Raw genomic sequence first — 19,067 nt, 5'->3', positions numbered from 1 at the left:
TTAAAGGACTTTTAGGGACTCCGAGGTGGCTCAGTCAGTTAAGGTTTCACCTTCGGCCTAGGTTATAATCTCATAGCTCATGGGTTCAAGCCCCGCCTCGGGCTCTGTGTTGACAGCTCAGAACCTCGAGTACGTTTTGGATTCTGTGTGTCCCTCCCTCCTTCTCTGGCCTCCCCTGATCATGCTCTCGCTCGGTCGCTCCCTCTCTCAAAAATAAATAAACATTAAAAATATCTAAAGTCCTTTTAAAAATTATGTATAAGGTGAGGTTCTTGCAAGGTTAACATTTAATCCCACAAAATTCTTCCTTCTGTTTGAGTTTAGCTTTGCGTGTGTATACTCACCGGATATCATGCCTTAAAACCCTCAAATAAATAAATTACTTGCTGTATACATCGTATTTCACGATCTGCCTTTTCCAGTCATGATTTGGAACACCTTACGTGCTCTCAAACAGCATTCCTGAATGTCATTTTAATGGCTTCCTAATATTTCACTTTTATTGTCATTTTGTGTCTACTGACACATTTTATAAACACACCAGGCAAACTTTGTTTCCAAGAAGCTGGATGAGGTTTTCCTTTTTACTGCCGGATGACTTGAGACAACCAAGGAAGAGACGTGCGGCTTCCCAAAAGACAGGGTCTTGCATCCTCAAGCCAGACTATGCTTCTGCACCTGATATTCTCCCCGATCTCAAGTACTAACCAAAACGGTCGGCTGCCTACAAATTCCTGGCCCCTCACCGCTCTTTTGGAAAGAGTGCTAACAAGCAAAAGTGTAACGTGCAGTTAACACATAAGAAGGAATCAATGAGGGTAGCAACATAACATGCTTACATAACATCTGAAAGATTCCCATGACGTTGAAGTAACCCCGTTTTTCAACACAAGATTTTAACATCCTGAAAATTTTACACTGAGACTAGGTCCTTAACTTCATTTGTAATTAACAAAAGAGGAATGAAGTTCAATGCAACCAACGATGATGCAGAGAGCGTTTCTTTGCGATCTCGTTTTCAAGTTTATCCTTGAGGTCGTGCAGGCAAGTGGCTTCATGCTGTGCCCTGAGACAGTGCTTCTCAAAGGTAGTGATCCTCTGTTGCATGTCTTCCTTCTGGGCCATGGCCTACAGCAGGTATTTCAGAGGAAAGACAGGGAAAGAATTAGTGTACGACACATTAATATACTCCAGACAGAAAAACAGGGTGAAATCCTAATTTCCAAAGAGAAAAGTAGCATCCTCGGGGCACCTGGGTGGCTCAGCCGGTGACGCTTTGTGAGTTGGGGCCCCGTGTAAGGCTCAGCGCAGACAATGCGGAAGCTGCTTGGGATTTTGACCACTCAGTTAACCAGGCTTATTCTTTCCGATGTGTTCAAAGACAAACGAATAATATAATCTCCCGGACATAAAATCTCCTCCCTCGTTGCCTCCGGACACAAGTGAGGTTTCCACAGTACAGGGCCTTCCATCCGGAGGCACACACCAGAAGACAACCATCATTTTTCCGGGAAAAGGGTGGATGAAATCTCACCCAATTACCACAAAGTTGAAGCAGTGGTGTTAACAAATGGAAACCAAACTCAACCTTTCATATAATTGGTAGTCATCTGTAGCTTAGCCTGTAACAAAACTGTATCACATGGTATCTGACACTGCAAATGGAACAAGAACATTCTGCCCTGCTTTTCTTGTCCACCACCCGAAAGATTCCTCTTCCAGCCTTCTGTTTACTAGGCAATTTATGTCAGCAGTCTCAAGAGTGAAAGTGATGAGTCTTAAGAAATGATTGAATTCTCCGCATATTGAACTCAGCTGCGGGGTTTCCACCCATCTTGGCCAAACAACTCCACTGAAAGGGTTATATAATTTCTGCAAATACTTTTGTTTTAAATTCTTACATGACCTCACCTACACTAAGGTACTAAACAGACTGCATGTGTACATACACGAGGGTCTGAGACGGTCTTCCTGAGTTGGCATTGCTGGGCTGCGGGGACTGTCCACAAAGGGCAGCTCACAGTGACAGGAGGAGGCACGGGGAAACCATCCTACCCTTACTAGTTTCTGTGACAATGATCAGATTCCCATCGACGACCACACGTGCAGAAGCGGCCGCACTCCTCCATGACCTTACACCAGGACCAGCGGGCTGCCCCTCGCTCACTCTGACCGCCACGACCAGGAGCACGGAACCCCTGGGAGGAGGGCAGGGCGGCAGAGGCAGCCGTGACGGCCCCTCGGCAGAGCCGCCCTCTCACGGTCGTGCCCCCGTAAGCGAGTTGAGACCAACACGCTGGTTCCTACGTGCCGAGTGTGTTCCCAACACGGACCGAGAGCACGGCATGGGCCAAGCTCAGATGGCCCACACTCCACACCCGATGGCACTCCGCCACCTGCCCCCCCAGGCCTCAGCAGGGGAGAGCCCAGGGAGGACAGATTCAACCACGCAGATGGAGAGACGGCCCGCCCAAGCCCCGGAGTAACGTTCCGTTCTGCTGCTACTTCTATCAAACTCCACAAGTTCAAACCCGTGGGAAATGAAGGACACACTGGGCAAAGGCCGAACAAAACACCCCACGTTTAGCTCGATGACGGCGTGGCCATTTCAAATGCCACCGACTTCACGGACATCTCGCTGCAACTTGGTGTTCTTTTCTTCAGAAATGAAGAGGTCCTTCCCTGAGGTGTCTAGGTTCTCTTCCAGCTTGACCACGAGACTGGAGAGGAGAGCCAGGCGCTCTTTCCTCTAGCTCTTCACCTTTGAAAGCCAGAAAGGGAAACAAGGGACGGGCCCCACCGCTAGTCTTGTTTAAAAAACAAGGGAAAAAAAGAAACCCCTCCAATCAAATCCTGTGATGACATCTGGAGCTGAACTCTGAATGTGGCCCTTATATCTTCAACGAAACTATACCCCTTTGTGCCACATGTAACTGCTCCTCACTTGGAAACAAAGGGATTGAGTTTGTTCTCAGAAGACTTTCGTTAGTCTTTACTGTAGAGTTACCCTAAGGTCCCCTTCGCCTCATATAACATGAGGGAATACTGGTAAGCTCTTTCTCGCTTGCTTTTTTTCACACAGTTGCTTGTTAACAGCTTTCAATTTTACATTGGAGAGAAAACTTCCCCGGAAAAAAGTACACTATGAAATTTGTACCAGCCAATCGATATGCACAACATTTCCACCAACCGCTGTTTTTTAACCATAGAGGTCTGACAAGAATTCAAGAAGCTTAAAAGGAAACTCCAGTTACACAAACACGCAATGTGTGCCTGATCACACACATCATGTGCACAAGTCAAGAACCGCTGTGGCTAGTCACACCGTTTCTTCCTCCGTTTTGTGGCTCCTGAACATAGAATTCAGGGCCATGAGCATCTCCGGCTAACTGGACAGGCCAGCCTGAGACTTCGCCTGTTGCCTCACCACCGTCATCCGGAGAGATCTCTCGTGCCTGGAGACAAGGAACTCCAAATGTTCTAGCAGCAGCTAGCGGGAGAGGCAAAAAGAATCCGTGTTTCAAGAACACTTTCAATTCCGGGCCTTAAGTTCACCAAATGCAAAACCAAGTCTGAATCCTTTAAATTCAATTCCGAGGTAGGGAGCTGCCCAAGCAATTGTGTTAAAATAGCCTTACTTTTCCTCACAGATCAAACAAGGTCTGAGAAAAATGGGTCCCATCCAACTCCACTGGGACATGTGGACCAAGGGAGAGAATGGTGTCCTGTGTGTAAATACACTGGCACGGCGCCTACTGACCCTGGTCTTATTTCTCTCTGCCTTCATTTCTGTGGTTTCCTCTCTCTGTAAGAGCTCCTCCTTGCAGATGGTGAGCTCATCAGTGAGTCCTGCAAACTCCTGGGGTTGGAAACGGGATAAAAGTGGAGAAACAGAGGGGGTCGTTAGCCAGAGCGCACCTGGCTTCCGTGGTTCTCCAGAGTCCACTCACCCTACTCCAATCACCCACAACCTTCAAGTAGCACACACACATAAGTCCCTTCCTCACCAATCACAGGAGTTCCAGGGATTTTTGTAGGAACTGAGACTCAATGGGACAGAGATATTTTCAGGTGCCTTGCAGGTCTATGACAGAGGAAATCTGCTGTTGCCCACTCCCAGCCTCTGGCCTCGTCTGGCAAGCAGGTTTGTGGAGCGGCAATGGGGAAAGGCACCGGGACTCAAAAGCTGCTGACAGCCTGAATAACTGGCTCAAAGTCAACCATACAGAATGGACTCTTCAAAAATGATAGTACGACTCGACGAAAGGAAGAGTTTAAGACTTATTTCCTTAGTCAAGCAGGAAACTTTCTGGCAGAAGGATTTCTGAGAGATGCCAGGGCCTACAACACCGCGTGGGGTTTTTCTTCCGTCAATACTGTGCGCCCACCCAGGACATGGCATACATGTGGGCTCCAAGGAGGTGTACGCACACTCTCCAGTCAATCGAGCGCAGAGACTGATGCAAGGCTCAATCCGTGAGCCATGACATCATGAACTGAGCTGAAACCAAGAGTCAGACGCTTAACTTCCTGAGCCACCCAGGCGCCCCAGAGGTTTTTTTCGCTATAGGACAAATGGAATAAAGTTTCACTTAACTGAAATTCCAAATAAAGAGTGGTTGACTTCGGCAATTCTAGAAAATCTGTGTATAAACAGGTGACATTCTTCAAGGTCCTTCATAAATTAACCCTTTACAAATCAATGGGAATTTTGCCACAGAACTGAACACGTTCCTTGAAATCTGACTTGACAAGGTGAACCCACAGAAGCCTTTCTGACCCTTGATGTAGAACTGTGCAAACCCATTTCCATGTGGAGATATTGTTCCAATAAATTCATTGGAAACTTTTCTGGAGATGTGTGACACTTGGAAAGGCTGGCAGATGAGCTGAGCAGCTTCGAAATATCAAAAAACAGTAACTAAAAGGGAGGTCTGAATCCATGAAATATACGCAGATACTAGGCTATTATAGCATTTCATACCCGAAAACATATAAAAAACTAACAAGATAAAACTTACCAAAACTTGTGCATTGAAACAGACAATACCCACAAGATGCCATTTGCAGTCAAGAGAAAGGCAAACAAAAGTGGAAATTCAGGATTAAGTCCTAATCGCATAAAATGAGCTGTAGCAGACGCTGTCCTCTGGGGAAAGTGTGCACCACCTCCTGTTGCTATTGAGGTCACGTCAAGTGTTGCACGAATCTGCTAATCAGCTCTTGGTAAGCCCTTCATTTCTCCAGTAAATCAAGCACCACAGGAAACGTGATATCTCATGGTTCCTGGGTAATTGTCACCGTGTTAAGCGTAATACCATGAACCATGGATTACACCCTGGGACCCGTCTGATGTGTCCGTAAGGATGCTGGACGTGCTCCCGAGATGCAGAGAAGAATCATGTTATGACAAGAAAAGGCTGAATGGCCTGACATGTACTGAGGCCCACAGCTGCAGCTGCCAGCCGGCCAGCGTGAAAGAAAGGGAAATTCTCGAAGCTCTCGCTGCGGCTATCCCAGCACCTGAAAAACCTGGGGCTTTTTGTGAGACATCTTTTTGTCTCATGTTGAAGATGTGGCATCTCTATGGGGGTACTAATGTTATGAGACGGGCACACGTGCAATCTCGACTCAAACGGAAAGACAAGTCCTGACATCACAAGTTAAGGCAGAAGGAAGGGAATGACCAAAAACTGGAATATTTCAATGCAGGCACAGGATAGCTTGGTGATTTTAGAAAGGGGTTTGGCTTTTAGAATGGTCAAGACGGATAGGAAGAGCAGCTTCTACCACGAAGAGGAAGTACACGGTTTCCCAGACGCCCAAGAGGTGATTGCAGAGAAGAAGGAACTACAATCCACCACATGTCAACCACTCCAACACAAACAGTGAAAAACCCAAGAAAATCAGTTGAGGAGACCATGGCTGCCTGCACAGGTTTTTCATGCAGAAGGAGGTGCCCTGTCGGGGGGAAATTGCCACAAAGGACATTTATTCACGAAAAAGACAAGTGAGCACAATGATGTTGGGTAGGAAGGGGTGAAGCAGCTACCGTCTGAGCGGACACAGGCTGGGTATGATCAGGGCGACTGGCCCTGTGTAGGAAGCTCACCCCAGGGTCCTGAAGGCAACAAGTGCCAGTGGCCAGTGGTCTGGCTGCACAACCAGAGCCCTTTCCCTGGACCAGTTCCATCCCGGCTCTGTCCCTCAACTCAGGAAGTACGCTGAAAGCAAGGGACTGTCCTTTAAATTTCCACTGACACTGGACAATGTCCTGGCCACCCAGAACCCCACGGGTCACCATCAAACGTGTCTTGGCAGCTCACTCGCTCTGGAGGGCAGCAAGTCTAAGTACACCAGCGGAGAAGGGGCCACGAGGACATGTGAAGCTCATGACAAATGCCATTTACAAGAAGGACGGTCATTGCTACCAAAGAGAACAACCTCAGATGAAATATATGAAAGGAAGATTCCGAGGGATGTTTTTATAAACTCCGTCAAGGCCAACACAATAAAGAAATCCCTGCTACAGAAAACTGTCCAAATGACGTGGTCACAGGACCTATGTCACAGCCTATCTGGAAACTCAAGAATGAGACTCTGATTATGGTAAAAAAAAAAAAAAATACGAAAAAGGTTTGGGGGATGCAGAGATTCAAAATGTGTATCCTAAAGAAGGTCGAGTGCAGAGAAAAACCCAGAGGATGTCACAGAAGACAGCACAGAGAGGAGATCTGGTGAAAAACCCAGAGGTCGAGGAAAGCTGAATGGAAGTGCCATCGCTGGAAAGCCTGCTGCCACCAGATGTGATCCGGCAGAGTCTCAGCTACTCTCCCACATGGACCATTCCATGACAAGGGCGCTGGGACTAAAGCCAGCCAGCCGTCTATGGAGACTTGAGCCAGGAAGGCCCTCCTGAAAAGTTGCAAAGACATTGCCCGCATCCACCACATACAGCCAGGCCCCGAGACCCAAAATTGCCCCATCCAGCGGGTCCTCCCCACCCCATGCAGGTCTGCACATCAGGACATTTGTGAGACCCACCCTCACTTTCCAGACAGCAAATCCTTACCAAGGAGCTCAGTGAATCTCTTCACCTGCCATGCACACGTCTGTGCGTGAAAATCGAGGGAGCATGCAGCCAGTCCACCCGAGACGCACGTGTGTCACTACCACCTAAGGGTTTTTCAGCAGGAACATCGTGTGTGAGACTTTTGTGCACTTGGACAACCTACCCACACACGGACATAAGGGACATAAGATCTGATATAAAACGAATAATGTGTTTTCCATAAGTAGTCTTTCAAAAAATGACATTACCTTGTAGCCTGCCTGTCTCTGTACCTGCCTGGAGAAAATGCCTCTCAGCCTACTCTCACAGGCCTTTTTTGTAATGCAACAATGTGTTCGGACTCTATTAGGAATATGGCTGTAAAATGCAGGCTAGAAAAGCCTTATAACAATTCATTCACCCCTGTATCTCCTAGGCCATGAGGTAGCAAGCGTACTGATTACATTAAGCAATCATGAAGTAGTCACTCTTCAATGTTAATGCATGGTTACGCATGTAACAATGTAAATATACAGGAATCTTTCTAATTCCTCCATTTCTGATGACTAGTTCTGGAGATACACTTAAAAACAGCTTAGTGTGTAACCTAAGCCAACACTGATGCGAGTTCTGGTAGAAAATTTATCCTAGAAACAAAACGGAGAAAAAACTTAGGTATGAATACAGCACAGAGCTGTGAACCTGTTTTCTATGTAACTGTTTCCATAGCTTCCTCGACTCGGAGAATATGGTATATATGACATAAAACATACAAATGTTAATGAAATTTTTGTGTTTCTACTAAGGTTTCTGGACAACAGGAGAGTTTGAACACTTAAGATTTCTGGTGAGGAAGTTATACATGGATTTTCAATTGTGGGCAGGATTTAAAACCGAGAACCAAGTTTTTCTAGGATCAGTTGTAGTCATCCGTGGGGAAAAATGGAGAAAGCACTACCATCGTCAACAGAAAAAAGTAAAATAGAATTTTTTTATTTTAATTTTTTAAATGTTATTCTTTATTTCTTAGAGACAGAGACAAAGAGCAGCAAGGGAGGGGCGGAGTGAGAAGGAGACAAGGAATTCAAAGCAGACTCCAGGCTCTGTGTTGTTAGCACAGAGCCAGACTCGGGGGTTACCTCGCCAACACAAAGTTCATGACCCGAGCTGAAGTTGGCTGTTTAACCGACTGAGCCACCCAGGAACAGAATAGGAGTAATTTGGAGGTTCCTTGTACACAAAGCAAACCTGTTTCCCCAAAAGAGTTAGTTACTAAGTTGCTCAGCAAAAGCCAGCACAAAGGGCCAACAGGAAGGAAGGCCGTCTTCTCAGAGATCGTGGCGTATTGTACACGGATGGGGCAGGATGTCGGCATCTCTGCACAGCGGGAGGCGCTCCCAACACAGCCAAGCTGCTGAGAGGCGAGTGGGGCAGGTGCAGGGAGGACTGCAGGACTCGGTCCCTCCACGAGTCCACCCAAGTGAAGACAGGGTACAGATCTCCAGGGACCTCACACATGGCCTCTGAGACATGCAAGCTCCATGACAGAGTACCCAGGGACCAGCAGGGAGAGGGAAGAGCAGGAAAGAGGCAAAGCCATCTCCCTGGCTTCTGACCACCGGACCAGGTAGCAAGCTGCTACGTTCACAAGAGGAGGCAGAGATGTTTGCAGATTTGTGGCCCATGTGGAACTCAAAGAGCCGACAACCCACCCAGATGGAGCTTCACTATGAGGCGGTCGGAAAGGTGTCCAAGAGACAGAGGGGAGTGGATGAAGAAGAATTCAGGGCAGCCGAACCTCCCAAGAAGAATCTCCTCCCCGATTCTGAGTGACTCAGACTCGTGACAAAATCAGCCATCCTGCAGCAGCACTGTGCACACGTCCCCCCTATTCCACCAAACCACACACTCCCATGCCCTTCTATTGCTCTCCGTATAACCACATACGTCTTTGGGTGAGGTACCTGCAGCACATAGTGTTCAGCACCTAGAACAGTACCTGCCATGCACTCAATAAACAGGTGAACACTTTAGTGTACGCCTTGTACTCACCCAGGTAACTATTACACACATTGCTTTTCAATATTACGTAGTTCTGTGTAGGGTATAAAGACACAAACTGTCCTGTGCTTTATGTGATGGGTGATATGAGGCGGTTGTACCTGTTGCCTAAAGCACGAATCTTATAGCTCAACCCACACAATAGGAGCCACACTACCCAATGGCGCCTACCCTGCTTCCAGTCGTGTCACCCCCCCAACACACTATCCACACAGTAACAGCACCAGCTTTCAAAAATTTTAACATCATGTCAGTCCTTTCCCCTGAGGACACAATGACCCAAGGCCCTTCTCTGAATACCAAATTCCTTACGGGGAAGTTTCTGCCCAACACCAGCGGCCTGGTGCCTCACTTGACTCCACTTCCCCTTCCATAGCTTAAAACAAAGCCACGTTTCTCCTTGATTCTGGCTTTTGGCCCCAGAGACTGCTTGGAGAATGTTCTGTTAGACTCAGATGCTGATGGACCTCTCCAGAAAAAGCCTTTCCTGAACGGCAGTGCGCAAGTAAGCAATTCCTCCTAACTGCATCATTCTCTCAGATAAACTCAGATGTGCCTCCACCTTCGACTCCGAGGAACACAGATGCCAGATCCCAACTACCACAATGGTGCAGGGTCATAAAGGGGCTCAACAAGGGTGCCTAGTTGTGTCTGTGCAGATGATGCAGGTGCACCAACCCAGAAACCCTTGTTGTCGGGGTTGCACTGTACAGTTGAGGGGCAATTCATCCCGATTCTGCTTCAGTTTCTGGGTCTCCCTTCCTCTGCCCTTTTGTCCGTACTTCCTCTCTCTCAAAAGTAAATAAATATTACCAAAAAAATTTTTAAAAAGCCAAAACTGATCAAACACTCACAGAATAAGTGTCACCCCATCCACCTCCTCGTCCTGCTTTGCCACATCCAGCCCGTCACTGCAATGCTTGCCCTGGGCAAGCACATGAAAGGGGAGGAAGGCAGCGGCGGTGGGGTGGGGGGGCCTGAGACACAACATCACCACTCAATGGACGCTGGCTGAGGATGAGCAAACTGACCATTTTAGAACGACGGGTACTAGGCAAGGATTACAGGGTTTCGTTTTCTCCTGCAACAAATGCTGTTGAGCAAAATGTTTACTATGACTTCTCTTTCTTCCCCGCCTGCTCTTATACTTGTGAATATTCTGTCAGTCAACCTATCATGAACTGGGAAAGATGATTTCAATCTGAAGCATGTTGGAAGGCATCAAGGAGACACTGAGGTAGTCACAACTGGAAGGAATGAGACCCCAACAAAAGGGAAGCCCGCTGAGCCAACACTAATGTTCAGAGTCCTCTCTCTCCCTCAAGACATGTGAGGATTCTGAATTTCTTCAGGGATTTGAGGCAATATACCAATGAGCAGGAAAGGAAACAAAACAGACAAGCAGAAAATCACTGATAACCAACACTGTACAGCACAGGGAGGTACAGAAAATTACCCCGGCACTCGGCAAACACTGCCTGAGAAGCTGAGCCTTCAATAATCTCATTGTGCTGCGGAGAAAATACCTGGGCTTTTGGACCAAGCCCCAAAGAGGGGTCCTGGAAGACACTCCAGGCCTCGAGATGGACATCCTGGAGGACTACACGGGGGTGGTGAACATTTTGAGCCCCGCTCACACTGAACCTTACAAAGACAGAGGACCGGTGACAAGTCATTCAGGCCTGACTGAGCTCAATAACCATCACACTCAGTGTGTGTGGGATGAAAGGCTGAAGAAAAGCAAGCACACGAAGAGCCTCTATGCTTCTCCATAATGTCCAACACAAAATTTAAAAAAGAAATTAAGAAAAGAAAAAGAATAAATGAAAAGAAATGAAAAAAAGAAACAAAAGAAAGAAAAGAAAAAAGAAAAGGGATGCCTGGGTGGCTCAGTCGGTTAATCATCCCACTTTGGTTCGGGTCATGATTTCACGGTTTTATGATTTGATTCCCGTGTCGGACTCTGTGCTGACATTGAAAAGCATGGAGCCTGCTTTGGATTCTGTGTCTCCCTGTTTGTCTCCATCTCCCATGCTCAAGATTTGTCTCTACCTCTCTCTCAAAATAAATAATATTAAAAAAATATATTTTAATAAAAAAGAAAAAAAAAAAAAAAACAGGGAAAGGCACGAGCCTAGCTCAGGTTACTCGTTTAGGTGACCAAAATTTGGTTTCGACCCAGGTTTGTGAGTGTGAGCCCTGTGTTGGTCTCTCTACTGATAGAATGGAGCCTCTCAAGAGTCTCTACGCTCCCCTCCCATCCTCTACCCCGACGCGTACTCTCACTCTCTTTCTGAAAAATAAATAAATAAACATTTTAAAAAACAAGGTTTTACATCATATAGACGAAAAGAAGAAAGAACAGAAAGAGACCAAAGGGAGACACACCGACTGGAAATACGGGATGCAAAGGTCAACTGTCCAACAAGCCTACTTGACAAATGGGAAATTTTCAGAGAATCAAAACAGATTCTAAACCTAAAAATTATCAGAGCTAAAACTAAGAACTCTAGGCGCCTGGATGGCTCATTTGGTTAAGCATCTGACTTCAGGTCAGGTCGTGATCTCGTGATTTGGGAGTTTGAGCCCCGCGTGGGACTCTGTGCTGAGTGCTCAGAGCCTAGAACTTGCTTCGGTATCTGTGTCTAGCTCTCTGTTCTTCCCTTGCTCAAATTCTGTCTTTCCAACATAAATAAGAGTAAAAAAAAATTTTTTTAGTAAGATTAAGAACTATGTGGGCTTAATATCAGACTAAACACAAGTGAAGAGAGCCACAGTGAACTGGAAGATAAGTATGTAAAAATTTATCTAGACCATACACAGAGAAAAAATCAATAGAGAAACCCAAAAGACACACAAAATATGGTTGAAGGGTCCAATGAGAACCTTCAAAGTAGAGGAAACACAGAATGGGGGTTACCAGATCCTACAAAGAATCAAAACTTTCCAAAACTCATAAAAGAACCATGACAATGACTCCACAAAGAATGCCTGAGGCAAAAAGATGTTAACAGTCATGAGAGGTAAAAGATACCGCCTTCCATGGGACAAGACTACCAGCTCATGTTTCCAGAAAGCAAATGAAGTCAGATGATGGATTGTCATCTAGAAATTGTTGAATGAAAATAACCACCAACCTGGAAGTCTTTACCTAATAAAAACCTTCAAAGTGAAGACAAGGTAAAGATATTTTCCAGGCAAAACAAAAGCAAAAAGAGAAAAAACAAACAAAAAACTAAGATTAGGAATCAACTACACAAACGAACTAAAAACAATATTAAAACACGTCGTTAAAGAAAAGAAACCTAGTCTCTGACAGATATAGGAAAAATCAAGGCTTCCAGAACAGCGTCCCAACAGAAAGGCTATGAGAACAAATCTTAACAATCATTAAAGACACAAAACAATGACAACTACGCCAAAATCTATCTAAAACTTTAAAATTTTACCGAAAAAAAGGTGAAAGTGTTCACCGTGGTTCAAATGTCAAAGGAAACAGCAGGGGCACCTGGTTAACTCAGTCAGTTGAATGTCCGACTTTGGCTCAGGTCACGATCTCACGGTTTGTGAGTTGGAACCCCGTGTCAGGTTCTGTGCTGATGGTTCAGAGCCTGGAACCTGCTTCAGATTCTGTGTCTCCATTTCTCTAGCCCCTCCCCCACTTTTTTATGTCTCTCTCAAAAAACCAATAAATATTAAAAAAAAAAAGAAAAGAAAAATGAGACGGCAGTGTCAAGGAAGCAGTCCAAGTCCTGAATCAGGCGGGGGTCAGTTTAAAATGCACCAGCCTCTAGAAATATATTCCAATTACCTACCAGATACGTGTACATTTCAAAAATCCCTCATATTTCTTTTTTTTAATATATGAAATTTATGGTCAAATTGATTTCCATACAACACCCCGTGCTCATCCCAAAAGGTGCCCTCCTCAATACCCATCACCCACCCTCCCTTCCCTCCCACCCCCCATCAACCCTCTGTTCTCATTTTTTAACAGTCTCTTATGCTTTGTCTTTCTCCCCCACTCTAACCTTTTTTTTTTTTTTTTCCTTTCCCTCCACCATGGGCTTCTGTTACGTTTCTCAGGATCCACATAAGAGTGAAACCATATGGTATCTGTCTTTCTCTGTATGGCTTATTTCACTTAGCATAACACTCTCCAGTTCCATCCACGTTGCTACAAAAGGCCATATTTCATTTTTTCTGATTGCCACGTAGTATTCCACGTGTGTATATAAACCACAATTTCTTTATCCATTCATCAGTTGATAAAAATCCCTTATATTTCTAATGGAAGGTCAGAGGCCAAAAGAACAAATAACAGGTGGGACCAGGAAGAAACTAGTAATATGGTAGGTGTAAACCAACATATCAGTCACACGTACTCAAATACTCCAAGCAAAAGATTGACTATCAAATTCATTAAAAGGAAACTAAGCATTCACTGGTCACAAAGTTACACCTTAAAACGAATGATCACTGACAGGTGGAAGTAAAAGATCGCCAGGCAAATCCTACCAAACAGAAAACTGATGTGGCCACTGGGACCCTCCAATAAAATAACCTCTATAGCAAAAAGCTCTACTAGAGAAAAAGAGGAACAATTTGCGATTAAAATTCCATCTTCCAAGAAAACAAGACTAATTTGCATATAACTGATAACGCAATGTCAAACTGCAGAAAAATTGACAAATATAGAAAAGGGCCACATCCATAAGCACGATGGGAGACTCGAAATAACATCTCTCAGTATCGGACAGAACTGACAACAACAGGAAAATCAAGGGAGTGGGACGGGGCTGTCCAAAATGCAGTCACGTACTTTATTATAAGTACTTGAAATGAGGCTCCTCCAAACTGCGATGTATAGAAAGTATAAAATGCACACCACATTTTAAAGAAAACATAAAAGAGAATGCAAAATCTTTCATTAGTTTTTTCTCACAGTAGCTAAACACTGTGATATGTTAGTAGTATTAAACTCATTCTCGTCTATTACTTACTTGATTTAAAGTTGTTACTAAAATCTGAATTCTGTCATTAACAAACTTCATCTAACCTATAAATATAGAAATACTGCATATCTTACCGATAAATATTTTTTTCACGTGACCAAAGAACAGTTCATGAAAACTCATATATGCTAGGACACTAGGAAAGTCATCTCATCTCAAAGGACTGAAATACTGCAGGGCATATTTAGGGCTTGCATTCAATGAAGAGTTCAATTTCCCCCAAAATTCATCACTTCCAAAGTGATGGTATGAAGACAGGGAGACTTCCGGTGATGACCAGTCATGGGCGGCTGAGAGAGCACTGTCACCCTTGCCACCACAGGAGGACATGGAGACGCAAGCTGTTGATGAACCAGGAAGCTGACTCTCACCTGACTCTGAATCTGCAGACGCCTTGACCTTGAGAACTTCCCAGTCTCCTCAACTATAAGAAAGAAGCTTCTTCTGCTTATTAGGCAGCCAGTCTATGGTATTTTGTTATAACCACACCAAAACACTGAGACAGATAACTTCATGGAATTAAGCTAGAAATCCGCACAGAGAGAACGAGAAAGTATCCCAAAATATCAAGGTGTTATGCTACTAAACATTGTGATGAATTAAGAAAAAAAAAATGCCACAATGAAAGTTAGAAAATAGTTTCACATAAAAGATAAACATTTGGCTTATCAAAACTTGTGAGATCAGTAAAAGCGTGCTTAAAGGGAGACTCATAGGGATAGCTCAGTCCCTCGGCAACCAACTATTGATTTTGGCTCAGGGCCTGATCCCATGGCCACAAGATCGAGCCCCGAGCAAGGTTCCTCACTGAGTGAGGAGCCTGCTTGAGATTCTCTCTCTCTCTGTCTCTCTCTCTCTCTCTCTCTCTCTCTCTCCCCCTCTGCCCCTCTGCCCTGCTCATGCTCTCATTCTAAAATGAATCAACACACCAATAAGCAAATACAATACACATACTGGAAAAGAACAAAGGCTAAAAATCAAATGAAGGATTTCTTTCTAGAACTACAAGAAAGGACAAAAATCACCACATAGATGGAACAATAAAAGGCAGAAATCCATGCAACAGAAAACAAAGAGTAGATGTCAGAAATCAAAAAAGCCAAAGTTGGTTGTCTGAGAAAGGGACAAAGCACGATTTACCTCTATCAAGGATTACTAAAGTAAATATCAAAACATATGCTGCAGATAAGAAGGATATTATAAACCAGTTTGCACTTTTTTCTTGGTAAGTTTGGGAAGTCTGAGCAAATTCTTCGAAAACAAAATGCCTTATCTAGAAAATAGAAGATATGGGAAATCGGAAAAATCTTGTTTCCACTTAAAAAAGCAATCTGCCATGAAATCCCTTCTCTCAAGGAAAACCTAACACCAGCAGGTTTGCCTATCACTTTTTCCCAAAAATAAAGAACATACAAAAAAATTCTTCTGGGAAAGCACAAGGAGTGCTCCTACCTACGTCGTTTTAGGAGGCCAGCAGGACCTTAACCTCAAACCCCAGGAAAGACAGCAAAATTGGGTGCAAGTGAACACCCACTACTCTCGAATACAGATGCAAGAATCCGAAGCACAATAGTTACAAATGGAATCCAATGAAAAGAGAATGGAATCCAATGAAAAGAGACAACAGGTTCTGCTTATTCTAGAAGGTCAAGAGTTGTTTTACGTTAAGCCAAAACATTAAAAAGAAAATCTCTTTTTGCAAAAGATGCACAAAACACTTCTCAGAAAATTTAGTCATTATTTCATTGATGATTTTTAAATCTTAGAAAATTAAAAATAGAGAATTTTCAAATTTTGATAGACCACTCTACCAGTAACGCCACTGGTGTCATATGTAGTGGTAAAATACTGAACTCTTTGGGTTCCTGAGTGGCCTATAGTTGGTGAAGCTTCCAGCTCTTGATTCAGCTCAGGCCATGATCTCACGGTTCATGGGTTTGAGCCCTGCATCAGACTCTCAGGTGAGAGTGTGGACTCTTCTTGGGAATCCTCTCTTTCCCCCCTCAGTCTCCTTCCCATGCATGTGCTCTAAATAAATAAATAAACAAACTTTAGAAAATATATACAAAAATAATGAAAACCTTCTCTCTACTATCTGGAAGGAGACAAGGACACCTACTCTCACCACTTCCTTTCAACACTGTACTGGAGGCCCTAGCCGGTTCAAGGCAAGAAAAGTGAAAACGGTCACACTACTGGAAAGAAACAAAAGAAACTTACGAAAGGCAACACTGGGAGAATGAAAGGCAGACATACACAAGAATATGAAAAATTCTGCCATTCACAGATATATTCCACACTCATAGAAAGACCTCTTTTGACAAAACACAAAACACACAAAACTATCACAAAGTGGCTTGCAAAAGGCAAATATTTGACAAAAGAAATATGCAAGTGGCTTAGAAGCACTTGCTTCCTGGGTCCCACGGGAGCAGCATGAATACTCCACACCTCCCAACACCTGAGCCCCAGCAAAGAGCAAACACAAGAGAAAAGGCAATACCAGGGATGAGCCACCGGGGAGCTCCCTCACTCTGTTGCTCGTGGGGAAAAGACACACGTGCCACCATTCATGACCTGCTCTTCCAAGGCAACCCAATACGATGCATGTGGATCTGCAGGCAGCCTCTGCACAAACCGGAACACCCACCGGAGAAAGAATAAACCGTTCCGTGCTCACTCACTAGGCCTTTGACAGCAAGGGAGGACGAGCAGAGCCACACAAGGAAAGCAGGTGCATTGCGCACACACAGCGCTCAAGGGTTAGCTCAACATGAAGCGAAGAACAAGCCAAAGCAATTGCCGGTGAAAGTCAAGACCGTGGTTACCTTTGGGGGACGTTCGGTGGGAGTCAGCAGGAGGTAGGAAGCACGGTAAGGTTCCAGTTCTTCACATCCAGGTGGTGGTTCCAAGAATGTGTTCGCTGAGTGAAAAATATGGAAGATCAGCTGAAAGTAGTGGCCTAGGATGTTCCAAACGTCCACCGCGTGCCACACAACTAGGCCGCTCTGTGCGGGCAGCTAACCCCCAAGAGAAGCAAGGAAGCCCCACCCATCTGAGTGCGGAGTCAGGAAAGAGCATCCAGACGCCAGAGGAGCTACCGCCACACCCTACTCGCCTCCAGCTGTTCATCTGGGGGAGTCCACATCACCTTCCTAAACATCATTGGCCACAAGACACTGAATGCAGAAGCAGCTGGAAGAATAAAGATCTTGCACTAAGCAAATGCCACGCTTCTACACAGTGTTGTTCTGAAAATGTACGGATTTTTTCCATGAAAGGTATGAGTACGTTAATAAGTACTAATTTATTGTCTTTAAGTGAATTCATCACATCTGAGATGCTCGGATTTGGTTTGGTTTCCTTAATGTTTGTTTTTGAGAGAGAGACGCAGGGCACGTGAAGGGGAGGGGCAGAGGGAGAGGGCCACAGAGAATCTGAGACAAGTCCAGGTTGGCAGCTGGCAGTACAGAGCCCGACATGGGGCTCTAAACCATCAACTGTGAGATCATCACCTGAGCCAGAGTAGGACCCTTAACACAGAGAGGCACCCAGGCGCCCGCTTCAATTCTCGGTTTAACCTCACCACAGTAGAGATCAAGAGACACAACCCCCACACTCGAAGGCTCTCTGGGGCCCTCAATAATCCCCTGATGCCCAAATGTCCCGACACCACCGAGTTTGAGAAACACTGACCCAGGGGAAAAAGGGCACTCTCCCCTTCTCCTCAACTTCCCAATTTCTATAGGGTTTCCCCAGCTCACCAAACTCTCTAGGGCCTGGCCCACAGGACTGGAGGGCCTAAGTCGACTTTTTTTCGTGAAAGCCGCCTCGGGGGACAGGACATGTGCAGCCTGTGCGGGGCCAAGTAACAGACAAGGCGGGACGGTCTGCGACAGCCTCGGCGTGGGCAGGCGGCACACTTCTCACACCACAGTAGCGGCTGAGGCAGGCACCGGGAGAACCTCCCAGAAGCAGCCTCTTGCAGTGAGAAGGGCCCTTACGGTCCCCCGAGCGTCCCACACACCGAACCCGCCGCCAGAAAGCGGCCACCACGACTGATGGGAGCCTGTGGGCATCCACATGGACAGTCTGTACTTTCTCCCGAGGGTGGCCAAATGCTGTCCCAGCATGAGTAGAACCAGGGGGCCCTGAGCCACCCGGCTTCTCATGGCTGGCATTGTGACGCCTGCGGGAGTCCTTGTGTCGAGGTGTTCTGCAGAACTCACCTGCCTCGATGGGGACGCCTTCTGAGAAGCAGGAGCCCCAAGGTGACATCCTCGTAGTTGGAAGTTATCTAGCAAGCGAGAAGAGCGACGTTCAGGGAGCACTTCTCTTGCCTTCTACAGCCTTCAGGAGCCTTCGCGAGCCTTCCTACTGCCTTCAGGAGCCCACTCTCCTCCCGCCCACCTCTCTGCCTGGCAAACGGGCTGTGGGGCCAGCAGACACAGAATCAGCTGCCTCAGGGCAGGAAGAACATCCAGTGGTAAGTTGCAACGATGGAGACTCATCAACAAACACCCGCCCGGACGCACTCTGGTACAACGTCAGAAGAGAACCCGATCTCAGCCGTGCTCCTTGGGCGTGGACACACGTCAGCAAAGTTTTGGGGTTTTAACAAAGGCCTCGCCTCAGAGGGCTGTACGAATACCTGCTCCTGGGAGAGACTTTGCAGCAGTGAGGGCAGGAATGTGTGTGACATCTCTGGAGCTTCCTCTCACGTTTGTTAAAACTGTCTAAAAAACTAGGCAAGAGGCCAAACACCCCCCCAAAAGATGCATGGGCGGGTTTCCATGCAATCACAACCCACATATGTGCTCTTTCCAAGCCTATTCCTCACCCCCTTCCTTGGCCACCGAGAGCGGCTCCAGAGCATGTACGAGCCCCGATGTTACTGATGGGCCAGGTTCGGGACACCCTGGGCTACGGTGGAGCCTCAT

General features: G+C 45.9%; 1 protein-coding gene and 1 long non-coding RNA gene across 3 annotated transcripts in view; one reads left to right on the top strand and one right to left on the bottom strand.

Moving 5' to 3' along the window:
* Window positions 1-518: 518 nt before the first annotated feature.
* LOC122231807 (liprin-alpha-4-like) lies at window positions 519-18,441 on the bottom strand. Of its 2 annotated transcripts, none has more exons than XR_006209056.1 (3): window positions 17,892-18,350; window positions 16,956-17,050; window positions 519-1,128 (listed from the first exon to the last, which is right to left on the bottom strand). XR_006209056.1 is itself a non-coding variant. In XM_042960325.1 (3 exons), the coding sequence occupies exons 1-3, from the start codon at window positions 18,403-18,405 to the stop codon at window positions 970-972; spliced, it is 303 nt and encodes a 100-aa protein (XP_042816259.1). In that variant the 5' UTR covers window positions 18,406-18,441; the 3' UTR covers window positions 519-969. The 2 variants fall into 2 exon arrangements, 1 of the variants encoding a protein (XP_042816259.1); XM_042960325.1 differs by lacking the exon at window positions 17,892-18,350 and adding an exon at window positions 18,357-18,441.
* The window catches only part of LOC122231809, a 49,131-nt gene continuing 48,435 nt past the window's right edge, over window positions 18,372-19,067 (top strand). Inside the window, exon 1 of the long non-coding RNA XR_006209058.1 lies at window positions 18,372-18,613. This is a non-coding gene — a long non-coding RNA (uncharacterized LOC122231809). The remainder of the gene's footprint in view (window positions 18,614-19,067) is intronic.

This window comes from Panthera tigris, chromosome D2 (genome assembly GCF_018350195.1).
Source record: "Panthera tigris isolate Pti1 chromosome D2, P.tigris_Pti1_mat1.1, whole genome shotgun sequence".
NCBI lineage: Eukaryota > Metazoa > Chordata > Mammalia > Carnivora > Felidae > Panthera > Panthera tigris.
Note: the sequence above shows the minus strand (reverse complement) of the source record. Positions and strands in the feature narration are given on the sequence as shown.

What these genes read in the sequence shown, in the direction of transcription:
- LOC122231807 (XM_042960325.1), bottom strand. Translation starts at nt 18,405, where the DNA reads ATGTCACCTTGGGGCTCCTGCTTCTCAGAAGGCGTCCCCATCGAGGCA. An exon ending in AGGCGTCCCCATCGAGGCAG is followed by an intron (nt 17,051 to 18,356) that starts GTGAGTTCTGCA and finishes TTTTTCACTCAG; the next exon opens with CGAACACATTCTTGGAACCA. An exon ending in CCACCGAACGTCCCCCAAAG is followed by an intron (nt 1,129 to 16,955) that starts GTAACCACGGTC and finishes TACCTGCTGTAG; the next exon opens with GCCATGGCCCAGAAGGAAGA.